The sequence below is a fragment of the Pavona decussata genome, unplaced genomic scaffold, assembly GCF_977016875.1.
Source record: "Pavona decussata unplaced genomic scaffold, jaPavDecu1.1 SCAFFOLD_195, whole genome shotgun sequence".
Lineage (NCBI taxonomy): Eukaryota > Metazoa > Cnidaria > Anthozoa > Scleractinia > Agariciidae > Pavona > Pavona decussata.
The window spans coordinates 2450727-2470434 of record NW_028145604.1 but is presented as its reverse complement, the minus strand read 5'-3'; the positions used below and the strand labels follow the sequence as shown (position 1 = coordinate 2470434).

Here is a 19708-nt window from a genome sequence, read left to right as displayed (position 1 = left end):
GGAGGAAACCTCACCAAAACGCTTGACACGCGATACGTTACCTTAGTTACGAGCGCATCCTTAAAAAACGCACCCCCCCCCCCCCCCGTGGACCGACAGAAACACCCTCCCAACTCAACAAAGAAAATAGTGGACACATTAAAAGGTTGATTTTACGCGATGTTTATCGCCAAGCATCATAAATTGTCTAAAATTCAAGCCAGTTGATTAAAGTTAAAAAGTCAAAAGTACCAAATCTCAAGTGCCCCGGAAGCTTTTTCGAGTTATATTGTATTTTGGTCTACTGAACAGTGATCTGAAATAATGGGCCTGTCCAAAATCCTTGGATATATGTAAGGAGTAATTCGCTTGCGTCCATGGAGAGCTTGTTCGCAGGCCGCATTACTCGCTATCCTAAGATCTAATCTCGTAGTATAAAAACTATAAACAACTTTCCGTACACAGAACGTTCGCTTTATTTCACTGTACCTGGAAAGTTGTACATCTAGACTATCAAATTAGTTTATTTCTATTGGTACTAATCAGCTATGTTTTATTGAATTACAAGTTGATTGCATCACATGTAACATGCTTCTATCATCTACTTCAGAAGCGAAGACAACTTTCTTCATTGTATGCAAATGAATAAATAATACTCCATTTAGGATGAAAAATTTTTTTTCACAGCTCAACGCGAAGAGGTTTGACTAGTTCAGTTCCGACACTTCGATTAAAATTCGAAGAAAGCTCTCAAAAAGCCAACTCAAGTTCACGCGTGGTTTTGAGTTGGTTTACTGAAAGCTATCCACGAAATCTGATTGGCTAGTCATTTCACAAAAGTGTCGTGCTTAGCCTCCGCCGCAAGTAACGCCGGGACTCAATCATCTCTCTTCCCCAGTGCTCCTCTTCGCGCTGTGTATCTCCAGGCTCATGGGATTTACCTAAGGAAGGGGTTATACATGAACTGAAAAAGTCCAAAGTTAGGAAACAATTCCTTTCTATTAAGTACATACGTTGTCTACTAAGAGTGTCAATTGAGTGTCGTAAAAACAAAACTACAGTGATGACTCTAGCCAATCAGAACAAGTGTCAACAGGAGAATGAACCAATCAGAACTCGACGCCAAAACTTCATACTGAAGCCAAACGCGGGAAAACCCGTGCAAACAAGTCGCGGTTAGCGCTTTCCTTCTTCTGATTGGCTGAAAAAGTGGCGCGACTTTTAATACATCACTGAGTGTAGAAAAGCAAGCGCAAAATCACTTCTGACACAATTAAAACTGTTCCAACTTTACTGTAAAGTACGTTTAGTTACAGGAACCAAAAAAGTTCCAACAATATTAGAGATACGTACGTTATGTTTAACGGTACCATCAATGTCTTAGTAGTAAAAATATTCGACAAAAAATATAGTTTTCGTTTTGTTGTAATCTTTGCTGCTTTCGTAGCACAAAAAATATACAGGTTTCGTTTTTAGAGAGTCAATCGCTTTGGTAGAAAAATAATCCGCAAATCAACATGCTGGATACACTTTCGAAAGCCACTAAAAACGAAAAAGCTGTTCGTTAAGTCTTATCAATCATCACAGCCCGGTCTTAACCCTTTAAACCTTAATATCAAAGAACAAATTATCCTATCTTGTCCCCATACTTTTCTTATAAAAGTACAGGGGAAAGGTTATTAAAATATCACGAAAATTCGCCTTGGGTGATCACATCCTTAATTCTCATGACCTCATGGGTTAAATATGCGTTGGTAACACAAGGAGAAATTTGATGCTGATCACTGTTAAGGATAAAGGGTTAATACTGAGCGTTAAATAACGAGGTCCACTATTACATGTAAAGTTAGTTTGTAAATTGAAATGTAAAGTTTTGTTAATTGCACTTTACGTTTAAAAATTGAAAGTTCGTTTATAGGAACGTAAACACAAACATTAACTTCAATTTACAAAACGTAAACATGAACTAATTACGCCTACATGTAAAAATAGACCTGTAAACGTTTAACTATAAATAAATTAACTATTTGGGTGCTGGTAGGAAATTATTCATTACTGTATTATTGCATGCTGTAGATGTATTTGGGATGAATCGAATACTGAAGTCGAACATGAAATCACACTGTTATGCACATCAGGGCCAATTACACCAAACATATTTGTGGCAGCTGATACTATGAAAATGGCGGGCATGCTTATACGGATGTCATACAGGAAAAATGGCTATTTTTGCACGTGCAACACCCGCGTCTTTGAAACTTGATTCGCAAAGAAACATAAGCTTGCAGGTTGCAGGAAGGGCAAGCTAATTGCAGCTTGCCTGTCATAGGCATTGTGTTTCAAGTTGCAAAAATTGCCCCGTGCAAGTCGTACACTCGAGGAAACAAGAGCGAAGATCCTCAGGAAATCGAAAAGTTTGCAAATCCTATCTAATCTAAAACCATGAAAACTCCAAAAGCTGCCACGGCACATCAAAATGGCGCCATTAGGGAAAAGCATGTTAACAAAATTTTGGCGGAAGACCGACGGAGTTCATAAAATTGGTTTCCAATCTCCTTAAATAATGTACATCACAGCGCGATTCAAGTGACGAGTCCTAGTGACTGATTTCCAGTCTTCCTTCGGTCGTCAGGTATGTGATTTAGATACTGATAGCATTAGGGACTTCTTTGGGGTCCAGGTAAGGATAAGGGAATGGCCGACTCTTGTTCCTCTCAGCGATCATGTCACTCACTTCCAGTAGGCGTCTCCGTAACCTACAATGAAGAAAAATAAAATCAATCAATCAATCAATCAATCAATCAATCAATCAATCAATCAATCAATCAATCAATCAATCAATCAATCAATCAATCAATCAGTCAGTCAGTCAGTCAGTCAGTCAGTCAGTCAGTCAGTCGGTCAGTCAGCCAGCCGTTCCAACTGGTTTCTATTTATATATTAAAACGTTACTGAGCAATACTCTTCCCTGGTGTGGTTTGTTATACTGTACAAAGCGGTTCTATCTCTGTGAATGAAATCCTAAACTATAACAGACTATAACCATTCAAATCAAAGCATTATGCTTTAAAAGGGGGGTGGTTAAATTTTAAGGCTGCGAGGGAAATCCTATAAAGTGTGATCATTCAAATGAAAGCTAATGAACAGTACTTTCCTGTTGTGCTGTGTACTATACTGTACAAGGGGTTTCAGCTTTTGAGTTTGTGTTTGACATTCTGAGGTGCTATCTTTCAAATGAAAGCTACTAAGCAATACTTTCCTGCGGCGCTGTTTATTATGCCGTACAGGGATTGAGTCTGTCAGTGTGAACATTCAAATTGTATAATTTCCTGTGGTGTTAAACCGTGTATCTACCTTGTAGCCTGATTCTTCGACGGTCAGAGCGAGCAACCACTGATTGCCTCACAATCGAGCTACAGCGTGGCACATTTTTCAGCAAGGACAAATAACAGTCTTGGATAACTTACTTTTCACAAGGCTTAGTTCCTCTTGGATCATACATGTACTGCACTTCAAAGTCCCCAAGTGCGTTGGTACCGCGATCGCTGAGGATTTTCGTCACAATAATGATATCCAGAGTCATGTCTTTGACTGGCAGCGCGCTGATGATATCCTGTTCTGTCAGAGGCTCCTACAAAATAATTAGAACAACAACAAGCAAACGTAAAACATTTGTTCTCGGTCACAACAAGTTATAACTGTTATCAAAGGACCGATCAAGGTCCTTCGATTTTTACTTTTTTGTTCTGTTTAAATCCATCTTTGATATTTTTTGTTACAGGTACAGGTACATGTAGCTACGCCCCTGGCTATGAATGAGTCAGTATATATAGCAGGGCTTTCTGTAGTATTAGAGAGTACCAGGTCTATCCTGCAAAAGCACCGGATAGCTCTAGATGTTCATGCTGTGGGGTGTAAAGTTAGCGCCAGCTGTTAAGGAGGTACGGGGCATGTTCCCCCAGGAAATTTGTCAGGATTGCACCCTTAGAAACGTTGTTTTCAGTTTTCCTGACACCAGAGAAGCAGCTTGCTATCCCTGGATTATAGCTCTGGTCATTTCTTGAAATACTTTATGGTAAGAAGAAATTCTATCTTTGTTGGACATAATTATTTTAAACTATATCATACAGTTGTGTGGGAGATAACAAACTTATTTTCAGTTACATGTTAATGGTACTGAATACTGTAAATCTGGTCTCTTGGGACTTTGTTCAAAACTCTCAAATATTTTAAAGTGCCTATCACCCTTACACAGTTTTAATGAATTTCGAAAATTTATGCAGGTCTAAGACGCTTTGCGAAGAAGTAAATCGTATTCCATGTTTCGTTTTATTTTTATCGGACGACAAAATCGCCCAAAATAGTCCGTTTTCCGCCATATTGAATACAAAAAGGAGCAGTTGAGAGACTGGGTTCTAACAAGCTTGTGACTTCGACCCGGTATCTCAGCCACAGAGCATTTGCTCATTTGTCACTACATTCTCTGTACTGAACTTGGAATGTGCTAGGAAGGTATGTGGTAGGTGAATATGCTGCCTTCTCAGTTATGTAGAAGGGTATAGTTCTGCACGCTATACTGTTCGATAATGATGAAGCAAGGAAATGCAGAAAGAAATAGATCGATTTCATGAAACAAAAGCGGGCTAACCCGGAAAATCGTCAATATGCTCCAAGCACTTCACGAACGACGACTTCATGCGTCGATTCTGATTTATTGATGAAGTGAGTAACAAGCCAATCCTCTCAAGACTGAAACGAGATGATATCGGTATTAATGTGACGCCAACTGCCCATGCTAAAGCGGTGACTACAAGTCCAGGTGTACTGATTTAAACCATTGCCAAACATCGCCGCGAACGAGCGGTAAGAAATGTTTCCATTTTTTATTTAACTTATAGGTTCAGCCAAAACAAACCTACTGAAATAGTAAACTTAATTTATAATTGGTCTAGACTCACAAGAATGCGAAGAGGCGAATGGAGTCTCTTACTTCTGAGGCTGCTGTCTGTTGGCGAGCGGATGAAGGGCCACAGTGACATGATAAAGCTAGTTCTTTTTCTTTCTCAATTCCACGTGTATAAATTTGGGAGTAGCCTTTCCAAGAAGAACAGGTCATTCTTTTTAAAAAAGCTTCAGCCTTGAATTTGTCTGTGAAGAACGAGCTAAAGAATCAATCGACTGATCTCGGTCGATTGACATACTGCTTAAAATACTGCTCAAAAGGTCAGCTTTTTTTACCTGGAAATCGAGATATTTTGAAAAATAACACACGCAACGGCTTTCCAAACGTTGTGCGGTTTTACTTCTCTTACTACCAGACCAATTTCAGCTAAAAAACAATTTAAAAATGGTAAAAATATCAACTGAACAAGCTTATATTTACGCCACGAAAAATGTCTCCTCAGCGGTCCGCATGTTGCCGCGAAGTAAAATTGGATGTGGTGGTTTCGTTGACAAAAGGCAAGCCTCTTGTCCATAGGAAAAGTCGTGCTTATTTACACTTCCCTCGGGCCCCAGTAAAATATTCTTTAAAACCGAAAGATTTCAAATATTTAGAAAATAGCAAACTCCCCCAACACAAACCTCAGAGCGGAGCGAAGCGAGGCGATGCAAAGGGTCATGCAAAAACGAAGCCGTAACTAAACAAACTTAAGCCCTCAATTTCACGCATTACATAGCTCTCGAAGAAATCTACAGAGCTACAGAAAGGATCAAAAAACAAATAGCAACGATCCGAGACACAACATCTTGCCACAAAAACAAATGGCCGGGCCCCGCAATACAAAATCTGTAAGATAAACTGATGTAGTTACACAGTTGAATCCTAACAAAGATAACAACAATAGCGGTCGCTTTCGGAGGTTTAAGATTATCACACGGTTCAATCCTAACTAGAAGCTGTACTGTCACCGGACCGCGAACTGAAACGAGCCAAACTAGATCTAAATACTAGTAAAATGAAATCATTATGGCATAAGAACGACAGCGGCTAAACAGAAACAACAAGAGGTGAAATAAACAGGCGCTAAACGCAGAACTCTAAACCCAAAATGTCCTTTGAGATCAAAATACAAAACATGCTACAGTTAAGCACATGGTTTTGTTCTATGATTATCATACAAATCCTTCAAATCGTCATGCCAACCCGCTATAAACATACAAGAAGCTAAATTGATCAAAAGACTGAGATAGAAGCGCTAAACATGCGAGTAGGAGTTGTGTAGGCCTTTCATTCCTATTTTACGTGCTTGATCGTCGCGTCAATCACGTAGCCAGGGTTGTAGTTAAATTCTGAATCATCCGAGTTGTAGCTTTGCTCGGATTCGGTGTCAGCGTTCGAGTTTTGGGCTAAAAAATCGGCCAGAAACCCCAAACAACTCGCGTAGAATTCACTCCGACTCACTACTGTTTTGTTGTGTGTTTGTTATCGAGATACTGGGTCGACGTCACAACTCACTAGTGCCAGTCCTCTAATGGCGCGGTTTTAACTTCGGAAATTGTGATTTCGATCGCGTTTTAAAAATCGAGAATAACTTCAAATCTCATCATTTTGCTTGTTTTGGCTTACTTTCTACGTCTACTTTTGAGAATGAAAGAAAATGGGTAGGGGTGATAGGCACTTTAATATTTTCAGTTAAAAACTAGTCTAGACCCTCATCAGAACTAAAGGCTGAATCGTCATCCTCACATCAAGGTACCTGACATCATAATTATAGCAAAAGACAGGGCGTTATGTTCGGCCTCCGACATAAAACGAAAACTCTGATTATAGTCAAGCCGAATCATTGGCATCATTACCTTGGAGGTTGGAGGCTTTCCTCGCAGAAAAGCAGGATAGTTTGGAGGAAAGGCATATTCATCATACTGGGCAAAGTTTGCTGCAGAATGGCCCACACTGCTGATAAAGATGATTGAAGTCACCGCTTTGATCAAATCCTCCAAATCAGTAAACTTGCCATCTCCAAATACTCCCTAGAAAACGAAACACAAACACAAAAACGTATGCTATCAGGAATCACCACCGTCTACCATTTCTGAGTTTACAAATGATAGCCAAATTACAGTGTACAATGTTAGAAACTCAACAAAAGCTTTACAGCTTTACAGCTAGCTACAGTGTATGTGGCTACAACTTAGCTCGGTAGCTGGTGAACCCTTTCCCAGTTTCTACTAAGCTCAAAACTTGAGTTCTGTAAATCTGATTCTAACTATTGAGTCAATGAACACAAATGCTAAAGTGTGACCATTCAAATGAAAGCTACTGAGCAGTACTTTCCTGTGGTGCTGTTTATTATGCTGTATGAGGTGGTTCTAACTTTTGAGTCTGTGGATGAAATCCTAAAGTGTGACCATTCAGATGAAAGCTAATGAGCAGTACTTTCCTGTGGTGTTGTTTATTACATGTATGCTGTACAAGGTGGTTCTAACTTTTGAGTCTGTGGATGAAATCCTAAAGTGTGACCATTCAGATGAAAGCTAATCAGCAGTACTTTCCTGTGGTGACTGTTTATTATGCTGTACAAAGTGGTTCTACCTTTGATTTCTCTTCACTGTTTCATAGTCTTATCAGGTAGTAACAGCTTAATGTACCTTGATTCCCAAACCATCTTCAGGGTCTGCCAACATGTGTCCCCAATTCTGGATTTCCCAGTCGTCTGTCAGTTTCTCTGGGGAGTCTGAAATTAAGACGAGAAAACAAGAAACTTAAATCTTGGTGTCCATAAAAACTCGGAGAAAAGTATTGCTTCTAACCTTTGAGTGTGTGGATAAAATGTTCGCACGTTGGGCCTACGTTTCCCTGATATAGTTTCTTTTGCTGTACAGGTCAAAGTGGTTATCATTCAGAGTGTGACCATTCAAACGAAAGCTACTGAGCAGTACTTCTCCTGTGGTGCTGTTTATTATGCTGTACAATATGATCCTAACTTTTGAGTCTGAGTGTGAAAATCCAAAGTGTGACAATTCAAATGAAAGCTACTGAGCAGTACTTCTCCTGTGGTACTTGTTATTATGCTGTACTCTAACTTGTAGTGTAAGTCAGAATAAATGCCTACAGTACGACCATTCAGACAAAAGCATTACTCAGGGCAGGCTTATTCCCAACTGAAAAACTTTTGAAATAAGTATTTTAGCTCCTTACAGAATGGTTAATTGTGATAGTGACAATTAATATTTATTAAAATTTATTAATATAATGTTATACACTTTTCCACTCACCATAAAAAGCCTCCAGGACTTCACGTACATAGTCATGGATGACTTCAAAAATGAGCAGTGCATCATCTCTGTACGGGTAGTTTGGCAATGCTTCTGTGTCATCAACCTTCAAAACAACAAATTTTTGTGTGAAAAGGGATCCTGCCCTCATTGTGTAATACTATTAAAACTTGATTATCATTTGCCTCACAATGCAGTCATCTGTCTGTACTTCACTTAGTGTTAAATAGTTAAATAGCTCAATTTCGATATATTAGAATTCAGCCTCAAACAATAAGCATCACTGTGAGGCTCTGCGGAATAAAGCCATAAACTCTACAATTTATTTTTCGGAGCCTCGAAATGATGTTATTGTTTCAAGCTGAATTTTAATTTATTGAATTGGGCTATTACATACTTGACTTTTTCTTTACGACCACATTTATGAGAACAAATCATCTAAGTTTTTGCTTCCCTTCATATCAGGGCATCATAATTATGCTACTTGTAGCGCCTCCACCGAACTGCTACAGATTCCTCCATTCCGAATTTCAATATCTGAAAATTGTCCTTCTATTAAATTAGATGGTATTTCTGGAATGACGTTCCTCTAAATATTCAAACAAAGCCTCACAAGAAATTATTTAAGGAAGCTCCTTTGAAATTATACCTCCCTCAATATTAAGATTGACTTAGTATAATTGTTAGGATCAATCTCTTAAGTGTTGGTGCATACCAAAAAAGCTGACCTCAGTCTCTTAAGTGTTGGTGCATACCAAAAAGCTGACCTCATTAACTGATGAAGTCTAGTAGTAAATAGTTGAAATGACACAGCATAAAAAGAATTCATGTATCAATCAGCTTCAAATTTAGGCAAGTAAAGGGTGCAGTCAAACTTAATTACCCCTCTTGCAGCAAGATCATTGGGAAGCCATCCATCTACGTCCATTCGCCAGCTCTGCCAACTGAAAAGCAAATAAAACAAGGTTGCTTAAAAAGAATCAGTAGTTAGTGGTAGTATTACCACACTGATAATTTGAAGGTGAGCATCCAGTTTTCAACAGAAAGGAATGGTGGTCCCAAAACTGGTCTCCGTCCTCTACCTTCGTTATTAGACAAAGGGTTCCAGAGGAACATGGTTTCCATACTGAAAAAAATAGCCACATGGTATATGCCAATGTGCAGTTCCAGAAAAAAATCGTTACCCACCCCATGGAAGGTCATTGGAAATTCCTGAGGGGGGGGGGGGGTCTGAAAAGTCAAAAGAAGTCATACTTCTCTCATGAACGTACTGGAGAGAAGTTATTAAAATATCAAGAACATTCAGTTCACCTTGGGTGATCATATCCTTAATTCTTATGACCTCAAGGGTTGAATAAGCATTGATATTACCAGGAAAAATTTGATGCTCATCACTCTTACCTCTGACTAACAAGCTCCATCAATCCACCAGCTCCTGTTGTCATGGTGTTATCAATCCAGCCATTTGGTGCCACCAGCCGTGCCAGGGCAAGACTGATGGACAAAATATAGCAATGACAAAATTAATAATCAGTAAGCAAACACATTACAATAATCAGGGTTTTTATTAAGGGCTAGCAACTAGGCAAAATGACCGTCTGTGAACACAACTTTGCCCAGCTACTTTTGCCCAACTTCTGTTGATTTGTTTTTAACAACAACATGGAAAAAGTACAAGTAGAATTGGTTAATTATATTCCGTTGAGAAAGCACACGCGAACTACATCTGACGTCATTTTAATTGTCTGTCCAGCTTGTCTGTACTCTTAAGGACAATAGCTACGAGCCAATCAGCACGCAGAAATTTTTACAGTTATTGTAAAACATTACTTAGACAATAACCAGTTTGTTCATGAAAATGGTCACCTTGAGCTGTGCTGTTGTGGTAAAATGGGAATACACAATCTGAGAGCCAGCGAGGCATGCGAGGCAGACGTGTGAGGCACTCAGGTTAGCCTAAAAAAACACTCTGGTTAGCCTAAATAGCTCCCCGGTTAGCTTAACGGTTAGCAGTTTATGTTGGGGTTATTCATGCCTCGCATGACTCGCATGTTTTGTTCATGCTTCGCATGTCTGCCTCGCATGCCTCACTGGCTCGCATATTGTACACACTCTGGTAAAACTGTCAGTAGTTATACAGCAAATGTAAAAGCTAGGAAACAACTGAAAACTTACGAATTGATAGCCAGGAGGTAAAGAAAGTGAGGAGCCAGAAGCCTGAAGACAGGGTGAGATGGCGATAACTGACGATGAGTTCCCACACAGATTGTTTCAGCAACCAAATGAGTGAAGCCTGTAAAAAGCAATTCTCAAACTCATTAATAATTCATCAAGAGAAAACAAAGAAAATCACTACCATGACCGTGGTTTGGATATGTGATCCCAATTACCATAAAATTTTGCCAACTTTAGCCCTGAATTTCTCCAAGAATTATTGATCATTTGAGAAGCCACATCAAACACTCGAAAATGTGTTCATCAGATATCCAAACACCTTGAAGTCGTTTAAAAAAACTCAGCTGCGCCTTGTTTTTTCAACCTACTTCTCAGTGTTTGGATATCTAATGAAACACTCTTCCTCATGTTTGATATATTACTTCTCAAACTCATTAATAATTCATGCAGTCAAAAGCCAATAAATGACCTCCATTTCGGTCAGGTGGATGAATCTTGATACCCCAATGAAACACCAGATGAAACACCACCAGGTTTTCATCTGAGATGAAACATGTTTTTCATCTGAGATCAAACATTTGCATTTTAATGAGATTAATTTCTTATTGTTTCATTTGAGAAGACATGTCAAAAACTCGGGCTTCGTGCTTTATCACGGGTTCCAAATACCTCGAAACAGATGAAAGCACTCGGCCTGCGGCCTCGTGCTTTCATCTGTTTCTCAGTATTTGGAACCCGTGATAAAGCACTCGCCCTCGTTTTTGACATATTACATCAAGCACTGGACGTTGAGTATGATCCTGTGATGAGCAATGTGATGATGATGATGACATCAATGGGCACGGTGGCTTACCGCTGTATACCAAGAGCCCTGAAGAAAACCACCTCTCCAAAATTTACTGTTTAAAGGAGAAGTAGGCAGGGATTTTGAGCTTTTGTGGTAAAAATGGTGCAACAAAGCCATCACTTAGTTACAAAATATTTCTACAACATCAAGGAGAAGAAAACAACTGAATTTTTTTTTAAAGTTGTCTGCTTTCTTGAGTAAGGGACAAGACACCCTTTAGAGAATGCAATAGCTTACTGAAATTTTCTAATTATGAATTGGTGTTGAAGATCGACAATCACTTACCAAGGTGAGTACAAGACTGGTGGAATGCAGCATCAGCGTTGTTGTAATACATCTTTGCCATCATCCATGTGTACTTAGGGTCACTCGGTACAAACACCTGCAATCAACAAAATAATATACTATTACATTACTAAGGATCAAGTTCAGCTGGGGTTGGTCACTGCAAGTTTGGGAAAAACTGGGAATTTTTTGCTAAGCTGTGAAATGCATTAATTCAGAATTATTTGCCTAATTCACTTTGCACACATCATAATGTCAGGCTATGAGACTTTCTAATGCAAAAACCCTTTCCATCAAAAACATCCTGTCAGTTTAAATGTGTACAACAAAGCTGTGTATGTTGCAGGTTAAAATGAATCCAGGTTAAAATGATTTCAACCTAGGTTGATTTGAATTTTCCTTTGTTTAAGGTTGGGTTATTTACATTTACATCAACCTAGGTTGAAATCATTTTAACCTGGAATTCATTTTAACCTACAACATGTATCTCTATGATAGTCTGGTTATAATGCTGTTGTCAAAGGTTGCCACAATATTCTTTGTTATTTCTGCTGCATACATAACTTTAATTTGAACTTCAGTTGGTCCAGAGGTTAATAAATAATAATGACTTACTGGATTTTCATCTGAAGGTTTCTGGAACAGCTGGATTGCAATAGGCATCAGCTCATTTCTGTCATTAGCAAAGAACAATGCCATTGGCTTGCAAATCTGAATCAGGAAAGATTACAAAACAACAGCAGAAAATTAAATCACTCTACAAAGGTGGTCTCACAGTTATAACTACAACAATCTTGAGCAAGAAAGTATTGGTATATGCTTTCAGCTCCTTTTCCACCCAGGTTGACAAATTAAGTGCAGACTAAGTGAACTAGGGATGTTGTTCAGAGCTGGCTTCTGGCAAATACTTGAGGCTAACACAAATTCTTGAGGCTAATTTTACTGCGCCTTTCTATAATATGCGGACTCTGAAGTTCAAAATTCAATCAACCGTTACGCTTTTCACTGCCATCAATCACTGGAGCGGACCTCTTAGAAAACAAAATGTCTGGCTCAACAGGGTCAAAAGGTCATGTTCGTGCGCTGTGATTGGCGGATTTCGATCCACTTTGTCGGTTTCTGTATTTTTCTGGTCAATTGCTTGTCGCCGTAATTATGATTGACGGCAGTAAAACACGCAAATCGTTAGCTGGGGTTGAAGTTCGGAGTCCGTATGTTATTGAAAAACGCAGTAAAGGTGCACAGTCCAATGGAGCTGGCTGGATTTATTCATGATCCTCCTGAGGTTTTTCTTGGCAACATCTCTGGGAGTCACTGTAAATGGGACCGGAAGAGGAATAATGGCCACTGGAATGTGAAGTACAGACCCGTTACCCCACTCTACCCTCTTCCTTCCCCCAAACACTGTGTGGTTCCAGAAATTATGAAGACCTACATGTACCTCACAAAAAATCATTGGAAAATTCTGATGGGGTAGGGTGGGGAGAGTCTTTAAAAGGAAAGTAAGAAGCTGCCATTTCCAGTGGGGAGGGAGGGTTCATTCCAAAAAACTTCCATGAGAGGGGTACGGGTATTTTCTGGAACAACAAAATACAGGTGATAATGTTGAATTTCAGTAAGGATTAGCTGTTCCTTGCGTTCCAAACCAGAAATATGCCAGTGTCTCAAACATTTTGCTCAGAACTACAACAAGGAGGACATTTTCCATGATATTAATAAAATAATATTATTAATATTCCAGTCATTTTACTCACCACTCTGTTGAACCTGCACATAACATCAGAGAGCTTTTTCAAGTTCACAATGTAAATCTTCTTCTTCTTTAGAGCCTCTTCCAGTGTCATACCATCAAGAAACGGTTCCACCAGTTCAGGGGTCACCTTGAAACTGAATCAAAATTCAACACCTTTAGCAAGCTCAGAGCTGTCATCAAGCTTAGGAGAAGCCAGCTCTGCAGGGAGAGTACGCAATCACTGAAAGAACAAAGTTTTCCATTCTCGTCATCTTTTAGTCATTTGAAACCTTAAGTACAGCCAGCTATCTTAACTGTTTTTGATGGCCGCAACAGTTGGCTACTAGCGATTACCTTGAGATTAAGCTGATTTTCCATCACTGGACTGCAGGAGACTGGCAAAGCACAACAACGTCAGTGACTCGTCTGAATCCACAGAACATTTAGCCTGAATACAGACATCTCTTATTTCCCTTTAGCGAAAAGAAAACACAACTCTCTTCTTTCTGCTCAAAGGAAATAATAGACACCTGTGTGCAGGCTACATTTCACCAACCAGGGCCATAACTTCGAGCCTGTCATAACTCATTTGCCAATAGCAGCTTCGGAAATTTGCGGAAGATTTGTTAAGTTTCGTGTCCCTTGAAATTTTGCTGTTTTTTTGCTACTGTCTTTTCAAAATTTAACCAAATTTGTCTCTCTCTCTCATAACTTTTCCACATGAGTACTGCATTCATTCATTCATTGAATGCATGCAAAAGCATCATGCTTGGCTTGCAGGACACGTTAGCTGAAGCAGATATAAAGCCACATGCTACTAAGGTGAAACATCAACTTACTTCTCAGGGATTTCTGTGCACCCTCTCAGGATGTTGGGGTTGCACCCTTGCACTCTCTGACGCCCAAAGTTGGTGTCTTCTTTCCAGTTAAAATAACCCTGCAATGAAAAGTGATTTATAAGAAATCTCAGTCAGTCTGGATGAAAAACAAAAAATACAATCGTAGCAACATTTACTTAAGGACAGTGCCTACTTATAAACAAGTATTTTTGTTTGGTTTAGGGTGATGTAGGGAAAGCAGACCTTAGCAAGGGCTATTGAAATCCAAAAAGAAAATTTTGGGTTACCATGCATTTTTAGAGATAATCCAGCAACAATATAGTTATATTTATCAAAAAAAACAAAACAGTAAAATACAAAGCAATTTATGGCATTTTTTTTCCAACTTGAAGCTTTATTATCCCTAAAAAATGCATGGTTACCCCAAATTTTCTTTTTGGGTACAAAGAGCACTTGCTAAGTTCTGCTCTCTCCACATAGTTTTAAATCGCGCAAAAATATCCCTGTATTAGTAGGCACCACCCATTAGTAAGTTACCCGAATATCTTGAGATGCGCAGAACGTATGCGCAGTAACAATAGCACATGTAGGCACGGTCCTTATTTCTTTAACCCCTAATATCAAACCCTCACCTTGCATGATCATATCCTTAATTCTTATGACCTCAGGGGTTGAAAATTACAAGGAGAAATTTGATGCTGATCACTGTTATGGCTTAAAGGGTTAATACTCTTCTGATATCATATTACTGACACTTGGCGCAGTTCAGATACTGTAACTCTCACTCACAGTGCCAAATGGAAAGAGAGTTTTTCAGAAGCCACACAAGGTTAGAGTGAGTGTGGTATGGTTGATTGATCCCTTAGGCCCCAATATTAACTACATGTAGCATGATTGAATTTCTCCTTGTAATACCAATGCTTCATTAATCAGAAAGGTTTTGTGAATTCAGGAGATGACCACCCAACATGAATTCTCTTGTTATTTAGCAGTTTCCTGGTGTCCATGATTGGTGTGATGAAACACTGAAGGCCCATACCATAATAAACAATTAAATTATGGGAACAAAAGAGGAGAATTTCTATTTTGATACTGAGAATTGAGGGGTTAAAAATACAATAAACCTGATTGTATGGCTAGATTTAAATGTGTGATAGAGCCTTCTGTGTTGAACTGCACAGCATTGATTCCGATGTATGTGCCAAACCTTTATTTTGTTTACTATTCTGTTTATTTTCCCAGTGGAGAATTTGATACCAGGATTAGCAAGGCTGACGAAGAAGCATGTTCATTTTCAACCCACTTGGGAGGGATTCACCCAACCGTTAGCTTTTCACTACCGTCAATCACCGCAGTGGAACTCTATAAGTAAACAAAAGCGTTTGGGTCAACAACGTCAAAAGGTCATGTTCGTGTGATTGGTGGATTTCGATCCGCCTTGTTGGTTTCTATATTTTTGTGGTCAGCCGGTTTTCATCTTAATATTATGATTGACAGCAGTAAAAACACAGATAATTGTTAGTTGCATTCAAGTTCATAGTCTGTATGTTATTGAAAGGTGTAGCATTGTATTCTGACTTACATAAGGCTTGTTCAAGCTTCCTTTGTAGAGATTCCCAAAATCATCCAAAGTTTCCCAGGGATCAGACGTGAGTTTTGCCAGCTTACACTTCACAGCTAGGGTGTACTTTGTCTGCTGAATATTCCACTAAAAAATAAAAACGTGACCAGTTTACTTTGTACAAGTACACAGCCACACTTAAAAAGTTATAACTATTAATTATTATTAGAAAAAAACTAAGAAGAATTTAAAAGGGACAAGAGTGAGCAGCTAAGAAAGTTTTAAACCTATTTAAGGTGGCTGGCAGCGGTTTCCAGCACTTAAACCTGGACAAATCAATACTACCACTCTTTCTCAGTTGATAAAACTATAATATTAAGACTACACCAAACAAATGCCTAAACATTAATTAATAAACATGTTCTCATCATTTTTGCGACTCAATAGGTTGCCATAGCAACAATATAAGCCAGTTAAAAACAGGCCTAAATTCAGCTTCAAGTGATTACGTGTATAACTCAAAAATGAACTTGGTGTCACCTTATTTTTACTACTGAATTGTAATTAGCATGTCAAGACAACTCTTTTTGTTTGGGACATTTGTCCTTAAACATGGGTAATATAGTAGTGTGCAGGCTCAGAATTTGTAGAATGTGTAGAAATATATATCTAAAAAATCATTTTATTGTGACGTTTTGATGTTTACCATTATCAAGCAGAGAAATGGCACTGTTAACGGAATTTAACTTACTGTAATATTTTATACTAGGAACAAAATGTTACAGATAAAATTCTAAGTCTCCTCCCACTTAAAAAAAAATGGGCTCCTTTTTGTGGATAAAGGGTCAAAAATAATCGTCAACTTTTGACTTTTTGGAAGCAGATATTGGATCGGTGTTAAAAAATGTACAATTGTCAAGGGAATAATCTATTTTTTTTTTAAAGAATTCAATCCACAACCTTAATGTATGCAAATTAGATTAAGGCTTCAATAGGAACAAAATCTGTCTTTACAAAGTAATTTAATCCACAACTTTAATTAATATGCAAAGGCTTTCACACCTCTTAGCAACCCATCAGTATAACGCATGGATTATTCATGGTGAATGCTGCTTTTCACGCTTTCTTCTAGTCTAGTCTATTGTCTCTGTATTTGCCGGGTCTTTCTGCTGGAGTCATTAGGGAACACTTTGCAAATACGTCAGTCAAAAACACAGTGCCTTTATTACTGCTAACAACAAAGCGGACTAATTCACAGGAAGGGCAACACACATTGTTTGAAGAAAACTGTATTAGGTCAACAAAGCATGAATAATCTGACTTACCCAAGGAAAGCAAACTCAGAGGGCCATAACATAACAATAAATAAAAATCATTCCGGTACTTTAAGTATTTAAAAGAAACAAATAACAAATGTAACAAATACATCTGTGAGAAGAAAATATTATTTAATTCTATTACGTGTACATTTATGCAGTAGTTACGATAACCAGCATATTTAATTAACAGAATTCTAACAACGTGGGAAAAACATTTAACCTTTAAACATACCTTGTAGTCATTACTAAAATGCTCGTCTCTGGGGCAACTCTCGATCTATAAAACAAAATTGTTTTCAAATGAAAATGTGTGTATTCAACGATCAACAAGTTAGCATCATGTATATCACCAAATAAAGAGAGCAACAGGTATCTTTAATCAAATGTTACATAATGAAAATGCGTCAAACACTATTTTCTACAAGTTAACGAAAATGAAAGGCATAAAAATCATCCAAATTAAAGTCTTACAATTCTCCTGCTGTTGAAGCAAAATGGTGTAGAAAATTTGACCCAGCTCAGTTTTCATTTTCAAGATCGAATTAGAAATGCGTATATGGTAAGTTACCTGTTTCGGAATGCCTGGCGCTTTACGCGCCATCCGATAAACTTCTCGTTTGTCCTCTAACTCTTGTTTTCTCTGCTCTGGGTTTTCATCAAACTGCGGCAAAACGCAGTCGTACTTGGTCAAAACTAACTTGCGCACAGCTTTCACCCATCGATTACAGGGGAAGACAACCTCCTCGTCGCTCGGAGCATTCAACTTTCTCACTCTGATCCACTCCACATACCAATCATCTCCGATACCGCTATCATCCCTCCAGATTTCTATTTTGTGCAACGGACCAGGAGGAAGACCAGAGTGCACTTTAAAGCGATCAACGGAGCCCTTCTCGAAATCGTTCTTCCACTTGCAGTCAAGGTTCAGGTCACGCGAGCGAGTTTTGTCCTCGTTGTAGAGAGCGCAGTAGACATTAGCGTCGGTTCCTGCACCTTTTACGTCTCCAGTCTTTACAACAATCTCGCAATCTGGCGGCAAACCACTGCACGTATTGCCCATGACGTTGTCCAAGAAAGACCAGCTTGTTGTTATATAACTCGAGGTTGAAACGAACTGACTAGCAAATGACAGTGTTATCGCCTAAGGCGCGCGTAAAACTCTTTGAAAACTCCTTTAGAAGTTACCCTCAGTCCACACAAAATAGAGATAACAGTCAAGAAAAACTTTCAGCTGTAAGTTTTCGACTTTTCTCGCGAACCACGCTGTCACTTGATTAGTCTGTTATTCGCAGCGAAGTTTTATTCAAGTGGCGAAGATGTTATGGAATCTGTCAACTTGAGGTGTCAATGACGTCACGGTCATAATCTTCGGTCGATGTGTTTTTCCGTTGTCAAGAAAATAATGTTTTCCTTCAATGCATATGCATCATGTTCCACCCCCGACTGAGAAACATAATTTAGTTCATGTTCCAAATGAGTAGTTTTAAAGAAAAATATACAGTAAACAATCTCCGAACATGTAAATCAAAAAAATAAATCCGGGACTGCTAATTGATTGCCATGACGAGGTACTGCTTTTTTACGTCATTACGAAACACCACTCATCTTACTACAAGTTGACACGATTTATTAGTGCTTTATTAGCCTCCAGTACCACCTTAAGTTGTTAACCTTTTAAAAACTGAGTGCTCCGTTAGCTTTCCTGTGATGCTTGTTCGCAAGAAACTTTCAAAACAGAAAAATAGCTAAAAACCAAAAACAAACCGAGGACAATGAAATTGCTAATTCCAAAGTGTACGTGCAGCGGATATGTGTCATACATTTGTTAACGGAAAAAATTAATTACTCCTTCGGGCTTCTGTCTTTCGTTTTTTCCTTTCCTCTGAGCAATAGAAACCCACGAAAGGTTATGGGACGGAAGACAAAACTTTGTACTTCGTGCAAATAGCAATAAAATCGGAAATCACGTCTTCAAGAGTTTGTATCGAAGACAAGTCAGTTTTTGCATCTAGAAAAAAAATGTCGTTTCTTTTGTTATTATTATTATTATTATTATTATTATTATTATTATTATTATTATTATTCCCACTTTTTCCTTAAGGACCTTATTTCAACTTCCAAATATTTTTTAGTCAGAATATGATCATATGATTTTTTTATTACAAATAAGAATAGTATTGAAACTTTATGACATTTCTTCTTTTTTTCTTTTAAAAAAATTATGCTTGAAAGTAGTCTCTTTTTTACATGTAATCGAAATGAATTGTAAATAGTTTTTAATACTTCTTTTTTTTTACTTTTAACTTGAAAATAGCAATTTTCTTGGAATATGATATTCATGTTAATAAAGAGATTATTTTATATAAAATTATTATTATTATTATTATTATTATTATTATTATTATTATTATTATTATTATATAATGTTATTATATAATGTCGTTGTTATTTTTGTACAAAAGATGCTTCCAGCTTTTCAAGCGCTCCTGTCATTACTCAACAGTACTTTCCTGTGGTCCTGTTTCCTAGTGGTTCAGTTTAACGTTTGAGTCGCTGGATACAAAAGAAAAAAAAATACTGAGACACCACTCAAACGAAATCTCTTCAGGACTGAGTACTTTCCTATTGTGTTATTTTTTGATACATATTTGGAACAACTTGAGACAGCGGCAAAAAATCTATGTGGATTACATAAGAGCTGAGTGGTATATCATAAGCTCCTGGTGGTATTCGCTCAAAAAAGTGTGTGGTGAT

At 38.2% G+C, this 19708-nt stretch overlaps 1 protein-coding gene across 1 annotated transcript; it reads right to left on the bottom strand.

The window, feature by feature from the left end:
* Positions 1 to 437: 437 nt before the first annotated feature.
* On the bottom strand, positions 438 to 18458 carry LOC146461745 (polyunsaturated fatty acid 5-lipoxygenase-like). The gene is made up of 15 exons (XM_085086564.1): positions 17523 to 18458; positions 17187 to 17231; positions 15657 to 15782; positions 14075 to 14172; positions 13258 to 13390; positions 12119 to 12214; positions 11504 to 11600; positions 10372 to 10489; positions 9598 to 9690; positions 9080 to 9140; positions 8197 to 8302; positions 7570 to 7655; positions 6778 to 6951; positions 3447 to 3610; positions 438 to 2735 (listed from the first exon to the last, which is right to left on the bottom strand). The coding sequence occupies exons 1-15, from the start codon at positions 18012 to 18014 to the stop codon at positions 2621 to 2623; spliced, it is 2004 nt and encodes a 667-aa protein (XP_084942690.1). The 5' UTR covers positions 18015 to 18458; the 3' UTR covers positions 438 to 2620.
* Positions 18459 to 19708: the final 1250 nt, after the last annotated feature.